Source organism: Cebus imitator, unplaced genomic scaffold (assembly GCF_001604975.1).
Source record: "Cebus imitator isolate Cc_AM_T3 unplaced genomic scaffold, Cebus_imitator-1.0 Scaffold117, whole genome shotgun sequence".
Taxonomy (NCBI): Eukaryota; Metazoa; Chordata; class Mammalia; order Primates; family Cebidae; genus Cebus; species Cebus imitator.
Window position 1 is genome coordinate 7546103 of NW_016107432.1, and position 12163 is coordinate 7558265.

Consider the following 12163-nt stretch of genomic DNA (forward strand, 5'->3'; position numbering starts at 1 on the left):
CATTTGATATTCTTCCTTTCCTTCCTTTTCCCTTTCTTTCTTTTTTTTTGAGATGGAGTTTCACACTTGTTGCCCAGGCTGGAGTGCAGTGGTACCATCTCGGCTCACTGCAACCTCTGCCTCCTGGGATCAAGTGCTTCTCCTGCCTCAGCCTCTCGAGCAGCTGGGATTATAGGCATGTGCCACCACACACAGCTAATTTTGTATTTTTAGTGGAGATGGGGTTTCTCCATGTTGCTCAGGATGGTCCAAACTCTTGACCTCAGGTGATCTGCATGCCTTGGCCTCCCAGAGTGCTGGGATTACAGGCATGAGCCACTGCACCCGGCCAGGTTTTTATTTTCTAATCAGCTTAAATGCTCTCAGCAGCTTCACATCATCCCCAGAATAAATCCCAAACTGTCCACCTGGCTCTCAAGGACCCACCTGCCCCTCCAGACTGGCTTGTTCCAGTTCCTGGAGCCCAGAGCCTCAGCCCCCCAGCACCTCCCTGTTTCCCATCTGCTCAAGGCTGCCTCTGGCCCTCGGGGCTGTGTGAGTGAGCCCTGTCCCCTTCAGGAACATTCTCCCTGTTTTTTCCTAGCGATTCTCCTGTTTGTTGCTAAGCTGCACTTCCCTGGAAAACCTTCTCTGAAGCCCCCTGACAGATGCAACCCTCCACGAGTCCCCCACCTACTAGGTTGTCTTTACCTGTTTACTTGCTGATATTCCTGCACCCCAGCCCAGATGGTGAGTGCCCTCTGGGCAGGGACTTGTCTTACTCACAGTTGCATGGCCAGTGCCTGCACCCTGAGAGATACAACAGGTATCAGTGGACCAGCTGACTGACTTCCTGAAAATTGCCTTTATTAACTTCTGTATCCCAAGTGCTTGGCACATGCCTAACATAGAGCAGGATCTCAATAAATATTTATCACATGAATAAATGAGTGACGGAAGGAAAAGAGAGCGAGAAGCAGGGAGGGAGAGAAGAAAGGGCGGGAGGGACACGCCTGGTTTCCTTTGTCCTGAAGCATTTTAGTGCATCCTTCTCTAAGTCAGAAGGGCTTGCCCAGAAACCTTGGTGGTCGTCATGAGTGTACTGTACAGTCACGTGCAGGGCACTTCCAGGATGGGAAACCAACACATTTGGTGTAATGTACTCTTTGCAGAAATGCGGAACGTGGAGGCCAGAGAGGTGCAGAAACTTCTCCAGTGCTACACAGCTACTGAGGCCTGAACTCAGCTCAGCCTGACAGAGCAGCTGTCACTATTGATGTCTTTATGGGAATGGCAAACAGGCACCCTCCCTGGGAGATCAGGTTGAAGAAGGTGCCTCGGTCAGGTGGGGTGGGCATGTGGGGCTCAGGCTGGAGTGCAGCTCCCTGGGGTGATTCCTTAGCCACGGGTCCTTGTGCGAGACACAGCTGGAGACTCCTCCAGCTGCCGCCAGCCCCAGCCTCCTTCCTGCCGGGTGCTCTTTGTGTTGTTTTTAGACTTCCAAAAGAATAGGTCCGTAGAGGTACCCAAGGACAAGATCAGCCCTGGTGACCTGAGATCTGCCCTTAGGGGCTGAAATATAGCCTTAGAAATCTCAAGATACAAGAGGGAATTATTCTAGAATAGGCTAGTTCTGGGCACTGTGTGGACTTGGTAGGAGAAAATGACTGTCCCTCGTGTCCCTTGCATAGTAAATCACTGAGGAAAGCATCTTTCCTGTGGGTTCTAAGCCACAAACCCCAAACACTATGAATAGTAATTGTTGGTGTTGTGGGATGTCAGCAGCATTTGAGTCTCAGAATGAGACTTCAATTTATAAACCTTTGAAAGGAGGAGAAAAAACAAGATGTGGTAAACAGGAAAGAAACTCACATTGGCTGAGTGCCTCCTGTAGATCAGGCCCTTGGTTCTTTTCTCAGAGCAGCAACGCGAGGGCAGTGGTGTCATTCCCCTTGTTGCATGAACTTCCTGGATCTTTCTCCCAGAACCCTCCTGGTCTTTTTATTGCGTTGCCCTGCGTATCAACTAGCATTTGCTGTGTAACAAGCCACTCCAAACCTAGCGGTTAAAGCAGCAGTCATTTATTCACTATTCTGTTGAATGGCAGTTTTGGCTGGGCTCAACTGAGCAGTTCTACAGATCTTGCTCGGTCTCACTGTGACTTTTGGACCTCAGCTGGGTTGGACAGGCGGCTCCATGCATGATCTCTCATCCTCCAGTGGCTCTCTGGTTGTATCACATTGGTGAAAACAAGTCACAAGAACCAGCCCAGACTCAAGGGATGGGGAAAAAGCCTCCACTTCTTGGTAGAAGGAACCTCAAAGAATTTGTGACCATTTAAATCTACCCTATTGCCTCATGCTGACCACAAAAAGTTATATTCCCCCCAAGTGCAAAATGCTGTTACCTTTCCCAGAAACCCTAAAAGCTCCATCCAGTTACAGCACAAGGCTCAAAGTCCAGGATTTCACTGTCACCATCAACACAGGCTGCAGGTGAGGCTCCAGGGTGTGACTTCTCATTATCCAAAGACTTGTGAACTAAAAGATATGTTATGCGTGCTCCCTTGGTGGGCTGGCAACACGCACCCAACATACAAGGGTGGGACAGGGACAGGATGACCACAGTAAACATTCCCAATTAAAAAGAGAGAGAATGGGTGGCGCCTAGTCAGGACTTCATAGAAATTATGGAATTGTGCTCACCTCAGCAGCGTATGTACTAAAATTGAAATGATACAGAGATTAGCATGCAAGGATGACATGCAAATTCTTGAAGTGCTCCATATTTTTCTATGTGACCCAGCAATCCCATTACTAAGTATATACCCAAAGGATTATAAATCATTCTATTACAAAAACATGTGCTCACGTATGTTCATTTCGGCACCATTTACAATAGCAAAGACCTGGAACCAACCCAAATGCCCATCAATGATAGACTGGACAAAGAAAATGTGGCACAAGTACACTGTGGAATACTACACAGCCATAAAAAACTATGAGTTCATGTCTTTTGTAGGGACATGGATGAATCTGGAAACCATCATTCTCAGCAAACTGACACAAGAACAGAAAACCAGATACCGCATGTTCTCACTCATAGGCGAGTGTTGAACAATGAGAACACATGAGCACAGGGAGGGGAGCATCACACACTGGGGTCTGCTGTGGGGGGCTAAGGGAGGGACAGTGGGGGTGGGGAAGTTGGGGAGGCATCACTTGGGGAGAAATGCCAGATGTAGGTGACAGGGGATGGAGACAGCAAACCACCTTACCATGTATGTACCTATGCAACAATCCTGCATGATCTGTACATGTACCCTGGAATCTAAAGTACAATAAAAAAAAAAGAAAAGAAAAGAAAAGAAAGAAATTCTGGAATTTAGCTGGCTGCATGTGGCCAGGTGCACGTACTCTGGGATTAGGGCATGTTCCTTCCTCAGGGCAGGAGTGTCCAAGTTCAGGGTCTGGCAAACCGAAGACAGTCCCTGAGGAAAATCTGGCTGTGGCCTGTTTTATATTGTCCTTGAGCTAAGAAATGTTTTTTGTTTACATTCTTAAAGGCTTTAAGAAACAAAACAGGCAAATAACAATAGCAAACAATAACATGTGACAAAAGACTGTATGTGGCCCCCCAAATCTAAAACATTTACTAATTTCACCCTTAACAAAAAAGGTCCCCTGTGCTAGCGGGCTTTGCAGAGCCCAGGTTCTGTCCTCTGGACTCCTGGCCTGACTCTTTGAGGTATTGTAACTTTGCCCAAAAAATGGCCCATGTTTGCAGCTGAGCAACTTTCTCAACCGTTTCCTGCCCATAGAAAGTTGGCTGATCAGAGGCTTCTTTTCATTTTGAACTTTCTTAGTCTTTTTTAGTTAAAAGTGGTACAACTTTCTTAAATACATTATGGGCTTCCAGTGTATCAGATTCTAGTCCAGTCTCTACTAGGCAGAGCTTTTTTGAGAGAAGTCTACTTATGTGACTGCCAGGGTGCTGTGTGACACAGAATCTCTCCAGAACTAGGCTAAGCGAAGTGCAGCAAGTTTGCCTTAGTGATAGAGACACGTATCCAAGGTTCTTATGCCAGGGAGTCTTTTCCTTGCTTTCATTTCTGTTTTTCTCTTTGAGCCAGCTCTGTTCTCTTACCCTAGGCCAGCATTCTCTCTTGCCTCAGTCCTTATGGTGGGAAGCAACTACCCAGCCTATTTCCAGGTGTCATTTCTGCTTTGGAGGTCAGCCAGGTGTCCTTTGATGTCAGCTGGACTCCGTTTCTCATCCTAGTTCAGTTTCACACCTGTTAGGGGCCGAGTCCTGAACTGTGGTCTGGGGTCACATGGTGTGAATATGGCTGTTTCCAAGGTTATTGGGTGGACCTGGGGATGCGGAAGTTGCTATAAAATGTGTGAAAGTTCTGAGAACCGGAGGGTATTATGAATAAATAGGCTGGCAACCCGATTGGTGTTCCATACAATCCTGTGGAACTAGAGATCCAGGGGACCTCCTTGGAAAATAACTGCGATGATGGCCTTTGTGAATCTGAGAGTTTTTATGACTGTCAGGGGCCTCTGCATTTCCTGAGGCTCAGTTGTGAGTAGTAGAAATATCAGGCCAAAGGAATGAAACCCAACGCTTGATATGCCATTGCTAAATTGGTTTTCTAGGCGTTTGCGAATTGACTGTGCCATTTTTCACTGTCACTTGCCATTAAGAGGGACTCATTTTGAGGCATATTCACTAGTACTAGAAAACATCTTTTAAGATATGGCATAATATTGAGGTTTTAATTTGAATGACTTTGATTAAAAATAAGACCGAATCTTTTTCTTATTTTTATTCGCCATTTGCGTTTTCTTAAATTAGCCATTTGCTTTTTCTTAAATTGTCTAACGCTGTTTGCCTTTGGCTTTTATTTTAATCTTTTAAATATAAATCAGAACACACAACTCAAGTATGTGGCTTTATGAATTATTATGAGGTTACCCCACTCAGGCAAGAAATATAATTTTGCCAGCCACACTGTGTTAGTCTGTTTTTGCATTGCTGGGTAATTTACACAGAAGAGAGGCTTAATTGGCTCACAGTTCTGCAGGCTGTACAGGAAGCATGGCATCAGCATCTGTTTGGCTTCTGGTGAGGCCTCAGGGAGCTTCCAATCATGATGGAAGACAAAGGGGAGTAGGCACATCACATGGTGAGAGAGAGGGAGCAGGAGAGACGGGGAGGTGCTACACTGTCTAAAACAACCAGATCTTGCATGAACTACCAGAGGGAGAACTCACTCATCACCAAGGGGATGGTGCTAAACCACTGGTGAGGGGGTCCATCCCCCATGATCCAACCACCTTCCACCAAGCCCCACCTCCAATATTGGGGATTACATTTCAACATGAGATTTGGAAGGGACAAGCATCCAAACCATATCACACCCCTACAGACTTTTCCTTGGGCTGTCACGACTCCTGCCTGCCCCGCAAAGTAACCACTCTCTGATATCCTTTAAATAGGATTTAAAAAAAAATTTATTGCATTTGTTGCAGATATGTTTACAATGTTGACTGTTTGCCTTTTATTTTGAGTTTTTAAGAGTTGACTTACAAATGACTTCCATTGATAAGTCCAGCCTATCATGGTTTTTCATGATAGCTTTTAATCTGAGATGGCTTTGCCCTGTTTGTTCCCTCCCTCTCTGGGAAGCAGTTCTAGGGTATGTTAGCAATTCTGCCACATTTTGTCTAGCTCATTATTTATGCTATTATCTGTATTATTTACTTCTAATTCCTGGTGAATTGTTATTCTGTTCCTTTAAAATTTCCTGTGGAAGATTGCTTGGTTTATATACTCTTTTCTATCCCTTAAAAAATAATGAAGCACTTAAGGCTATGAATTTACCTCTCACAATGGTTTTACCTGCTTACCCATTGATATTTATCCTGTGTCTGTAAACTGAGTTTTGGTTTTGTATTTATTTATTTATTTTATTTTATTTTTTTGAGATGGAGTCTCCCTCTGTCACCCAGCCTGGAGTGCAGTAGTGTGATCTTGGCTCACTGCAACCTCTGCCTCCCAGGTTCAAGTGATTCTGCTGCCTCAACTTCCTGAGTAGCTGGGATTACAGGAGCCCGCCACTACACCTGGCTAATTTTTGTATTTTTAGTAGAGAAGGGGTTTCACCATATTGGCCAGGCTGTTCTCAAACTCATGACTTCATAATCCACCTGCCTTGGCCTCCCAAAGTGCTGGGATTACAGGCATGAGCTGCTGAGCCCAGCCAGTTTTTGTATTTAAAGAAGGTTTTTCTTTATGAGGAGTACAATATCTATTAAATGTCAAATTATTTTTAAGTTATTACTTGATGAATTAGAGATTGATGCTTTCATGCTAATCTCTGAATACATTTTTTAAAAATTTCCTGATCTTTTGGGAAAAGAAATTTTTGTTGCCACAGTTTGCTACATAAGAAAAGATTTTGGCTTGTCTTCACCATTGCTTATTTTAAAAGAAGTCTCAATAGCATGTAATACTTTGGCCTTAAATTCTTTTTTTCCTTATCCAAATGTTTTCTAATTCCACTAAGAAACATGACGAGGCCAAATGAGATCGAGGCCATCCTGGCCAACATGTGAAACCCCGACGCTACTAAAAATACAGAAATTAGCTGGGCTTGGTGATGTGCGCCTGTAGTCCCAGCTACTCAGGAGGCTGAGACAGGAGAATTGCCACCTCCTGGGAAGCAGAGATTGCAATGAGCAGAGGTCACGCCACTGCACTCCAGCCTACCAACAGAGCGGGATTCCGTCTTCAAAAAAAAGAAAAGAAACATGACTTGCATAGCACATGTTCAATAAAAATGATATCTAAGATATGGTCTCTGTCCTCAGGCAACTTCAAGGTGAATTAAGGAAAAGTTTACTCCTTCTGTACACTGTTCCCGAAATCTGCCAGTGCACTCAGTGATTTAGTCCTATCACTTGAACGTTTTTGAGTCCCGCCAGTTCTCTCTATCCCTAGGGGTGAGATGGGATGGTGCCTGGTGCAGAGCTCCAGTCTTGTCTGGGAGCCTCCACAGTCTGCCGGGTGCCCTCAGCATCCTCCTTCCTGCCCCATTTCTCCTTGCCTTTCCCTACTCCCATCCACCACACTGCTTCTGGCATAGTCTTTCTCCCACAAATGGCTCTGCTCATGCCACTCCCTTGCTTTAAAAACACCTGCTTTACTAGATAGAGGTGATGGTTGCACACATTGTGAATGTACTAAATGCCACTGAATTGGACGGTTTAAACTGGTTGTGATGGTGAACTGCAGGTTATAGGTATTATGCCACAATTTTTTAAAAAATAAGATAAGCACATGCCTTAGGACACTTTCTAGAAGCTGCAGGACTAATGTCTTTTCATCTTCCTTGTTGCAGATGCTTATCACACCCTTCCTTATCCTTAGCACACTCTTCCTTCTGAACCTTCGGAAGTTTTCCTCCTCCTCTTCCTCTTCACTTCCTCCTCTTCTTCCTCTTCCTCCTCCTCTTCTCCTCCTCCTCTTCTTCCTCTTCCTCCTCCTCCTCTTCCTCCTCCTCTTCTCCTCCTCCTCTTCTTCCTCTTCCTCCTCCTCTTCCTCCTCCTCCCGTTTTTCCTCCTCCTTCTCCTCTTCCTTCTCCTTCTCCTCTTCCTCCTCCTCCTCCTCCTCTTCTCCTCCTCTTCCTCCTCCTCCTCCTCTTCTACTCCTCCTCCCCTTCTTCCTCTTTCTCCTCCTCCTCTTCCTCCTCCTCTTCCTCCTCCTGCTCTTCCTCCTCCTCCTCTTTTCCTCCTCCTCCTCTTCTCCTCCTCCCCCTCTTTCTCCTCCTTCTCCTCTTCCTCCTCCTCCCCTTCTTCCTCCTCCTCCTCTTCTCTTCCTCCTCTTCCTCCTCCTCTTCCTTCTTCCCTTCTTCCTCCTCCTCCTCTTCCTCCTTCTCTTCTCCTGCCCCTCCTCCTCCTTTTTCTCCTCCTTCTCTTCTTCTCCTCCTCTTCCTCCTCTCCTTCCTTCTCCTCATCTCCCTCTCCTTCTTGCTCCTCCTCCTTTTCCTCTTTCTCCTCTTCTTCCTCTTCCTCCTCCTCCTCTTCCTCTTCCTCCTCCCACTCTCCTCCATCACGTTCAGATTCTGCTTGCTTAGATGTGACCTTCTCTGGAAGCTTCCTTTGACCCTCACCCATACCCCCAGGCTGGATAGGTGCCCACTGGGAATCTCAATGGCACTCATCTCTCCTGACGGCTACCACTCTGCTCTGCGGTCATTGATTTATTGGAAGGACATGCTTCTGTTTTTCTTAAACATATTTTTCTACCCTTTTTATCTTGAAACAGGCATTAATTCCTTCCAAGTCTACATGGCTTATAAGGATCTCTACCAAATGTCCGACAGCCAGGTAGGTTCCTTCCCTCACAGGCGCCCTCTCCTCTCTTGTCTGGGCAGGACTGGGCCAGCTTTGCCAGTCCAGGCAGCACAGGGCAAGGGAGATTGTTAGTCACACGTGGTGGGGTTCGAGTCCTGGTCCTGGCACGGAATGGCTATGTGATATGATGTCAGTCATTGCCCCTGCTGGGCTTTTGTTCTTTTCTGACTGTGTGGGTGGTGTGCAGAGGCGTTCCCTGATTTGGTGGCTCCCAAACCTGGCTCATCCTCAGCGTCATCTGGAGATCTCACTCAAAATACAGATTCTTAGTGCATGTTAGAGATGTTGGGTGTTGGGCTCAGGAGTCTGTACTTCCTGAAAGCTCCACACTGGATTCTGGGAGTCAGGCAAAGTTGGGGACCATTTATGAGCTCTGACACAGAAGAGAGACTGCCTGGCCTTCCCTCACACCAACTGCAAGATGTTAGGCAAGTCATCTTTCGTTTGTAAGATGTAACATTTCTGGCCCTGCCAACATCAAACAATTGTTGGAAATGCAGCAACTCAAGGGAGATGGAGCTGCAAGTTGTTCTTCAGGAGTAGCTGTTGCGACTTATAGGACACCTGCCCTTCTTATTCTACTGGGTCTCTCGGTTTTGTTTCATTGTCATTTTCCTTTGCTCTGCTTGTTAGTGTGGTGGAGAAAATCATGGAGGCTACAGCCAAGCCAGGCTGCAAGTCCTGGCCATACTGGCTGCTTGCTGTGCAGCCAGAGGAAGTTTTCCCAACCTCTCTGTGCTTCAGGCTCATAATAGCTCTGCCTTATAGAGGCAGTTGGAGGACTGAACGATTTAACAAGAGTAAAGTGTTAGGATGGTGCCTGGCACAGAGCGGTGCCACACAGGCGTTAGTAAGCATGGTAATTCGTTGTTACCATGGAGATAGTTGGGCAGTGGGAGAAACACTTCATGTCCTGCCTTTCAAATAAACCCTTTCGGTTGCAGAAAGTAACTTATCCCAAGATGTCCTGGTAGCCTTTGATGCAATCAATAGAAGACATTCAAAGAGCTGAAAATTGGTTCACTTACATAGAAAACAGCATGTGATATGCTGGCATAATTGTGATTTTTCACCTGTTTCATTCTAACGACTGGGACCCTGGGCATGGATGGAATCAATCAGCTTCTGGGTGTGAGTTCTCAAAAGTGCTTCATGCCTCCACACGTCTTCCCCATTTGCTTGTGGAAGATTACTTGGTTTATATGCTCTTGTCTATCCCTTTAAAAAATAATGAAGCATTTAAGCCTATGAATTTACCTCTCACAGTGGTTTTGCCTACTTACCCATTGATATTTACATTTGCTGCTATGTTGGATAGCACACATCCTGGGCGATGTTGTCTTACATGCATGGAGAACGAAGTTGAGATTCAAGTGCCTCTTGGGAGGAGCTTCATGGCTTTAGCCCTCACCAGGGGCAAATGCCCAAATTTAGATTCTCTTCAGGTAGGAAGAGAACACTGGGCAGTGGGGAGGGTCCGTTTTGGCTAATGGAGAGGCTGATTGGCATGCCGTATGCTCTCTGAGTACTGGAGTTATTAGAGAACTTGTTTCCCCCACCCGACCACTGTCCATAAAATGGCATGGGTTCGTATTTTTATAAAGATGCACATGTCTCCTGTGGCATGTCGGTGGCTATGGTACAGCCTTAGCAGATTTAATCAGGCAGCTTCTGTAAAACTATCAGTGACTTCTCGAGACCAGTTGTTGCCATAAACACCTATGGGTGTTTCAAAAAAGCCAACCCAAAAAGACAGCAAAAAGCACAGATAGGCACCAAGATTGAGTCTGTCTTCATGCCCTGGGGTGACTTCAATCAGTTGTGCCCCACCCTCAGCCCCCTGCTTTTGGGTCTGCACGATGTCAGGGCCAAGGAGCAATCCTTCCAAGTCTGATTTGTATAGCAGCACATTCCATCCATATGAATGTGTCTACAGAGGCTGGCCAGGTGAATGGCCACATGGGTGTGAGCAGAATAATGCTCTTTGTGAATGCACATGCTGTGATTTTTCTTTTTTATCTCACACCAACCCCTGTTTATCTCTCCATAGCTCTATGAAGCCTTTACCTTCCTTAAAGGGCTGGGAGCTGTGATCTTGGTCCATGCAGAAAATGGAGATTTGATAGCTCAGGTGAGTGGTGTGAATTTCCACTCCTTCTGCCTCTGTCTGCTTCTCCTTGTTGCAAAAGGTTTGATAAAAGAGCATTGGTTAGGGAGGAGGCTATACAATGTAAGGTCAAGCCAAGAACTGGGTGTCACATCAGACACACCAGGGGAAAAGTCCCTCACCCACCATTGGCAGGCCACATTGACTCTAGAATCTGTTTTTTCACCATATAATGAACATAACATAACTGCCCTGTGAACCTTGAAGGGTTTGCATGAGGGATTGAGGATGTGAATGAAAATGCTTTGCAAACCTAGGTCATAGCAGTGGCATGCACATGGAAACTGGTGTTCCCCATTGTCTTCAGGATTTGATAGTGGGCATCATGGAAAAGCCCAGGCTTGGAGGAAGTGTTCCAGGCCAGCCTCCTCCATCTCCCAGCCATGTGACCTTGGGCAAGGAACTTTTCCCATGAACATTGTCATTTTTCATCCAGAAACACCCACCTGGAAACACCCACCTGGCAGTGTTATTGTAAGGATCAAATGATATTATGTACCATAATATCATTGGCACGTTGGTTTGAATGTGTCCTTCAAAAGTTCATACGTTGAAAACTTAATCCGCAAACTAGTATGTTGATGGTATTTGGAGGTGAGGCCTTGGGGAGGTAATTTGCATTAGATGAGATCATCAGGGTGGGGCCCTCTTGATGGGATTAGTGGCTTTATAAGGACAGGAAGAGAGACCTGAGCTGGCATCCACCTGTTCTCTCATGTGCTGGCCACCACCATGCTGTGATGCAGCGAGAAGGTCCTCACCGGATGCCAGCATCTTGTTATTAGATTTCCCAGCCTCCAGACCCATAAGAAATACACTTAGTTTCTGTATTAATTGCCCAGTCTGTGGTATTCTGTTATAGCATCAGAAAACAGATTAAGACATCATGTATGTGAGGTTCAGCATCTCACACATAATGGACTGCAGCCATGCAAAAGTTTTGGGTAAGATGAGATATGAACACATTTTGATCATTCTAGCTGTGGGGTGGAGAATTTGTTGGAAAAAGAATGAAGCCTGGGAGTAGTGGCTCACACCCGTAATCCTGACACTTTGAGAAGCCGAGGCGGGCGGATCACCTGAGGCCAGGAGTGTGAGACCAGCCTGACTAACATGACAAAACTCCGTCTCTACTAAAAATACAAAAATTAGCTGGGTGTGGTGGAGCACACCTGTAATCCCAGCTATTACAGGTGGGAATATAGCTATTACAGATGTGAGGCTGAGGCATGAGAATTGCTTGAACCTGGGAAGTGGAGGTTGCAGTAAACTGAGATCGTGCCACTGAACTCCAGCCTGGGTGACAGAGGGAGACTCTGTCTCAAAAAAAAAAAAAAAGAAAAGAAAAGAAAAGAAAGAATGAAGTCAGGGTGACCAGCTGGGTTCTACTCCAACAAGTCTCATAACAAATGAAGAAAGGCGATAGGAGATGGAAGAGGTGAGCGTGACAGGAGGAAAACACGATCTACAGGACTCATGGACGGATTGGGTGGCAGAAGAAGAAAAGGAAGTCAAAGGGGCTTCTGGGTCTCTGGTACAGAGCCATGGATTGATCATAATGCTGTAAATCAAGACCGGGCATTTAGGGGAAGGT

At 46.0% G+C, this 12163-nt stretch overlaps 1 protein-coding gene and 1 pseudogene across 3 annotated transcripts in view; both read left to right on the plus strand.

Annotated features, from left to right (window-relative positions):
- Positions 1–12163, plus strand: part of CRMP1 (collapsin response mediator protein 1) — an 82557-nt gene that overhangs the window by 42640 nt on the left and 27754 nt on the right. For all 3 annotated transcript variants that reach the window (XM_017539135.2, XM_037742224.1, XM_017539136.1), the window contains exons 5-6: positions 8314–8375; positions 10453–10533. In XM_017539135.2, coding sequence (XP_017394624.1) covers positions 8314–8375; positions 10453–10533 — 143 coding nt within the window. The remainder of the gene's footprint in view (positions 1–8313; positions 8376–10452; positions 10534–12163) is intronic.
- LOC119472768 lies at positions 2677–2771 on the plus strand (annotated as a pseudogene).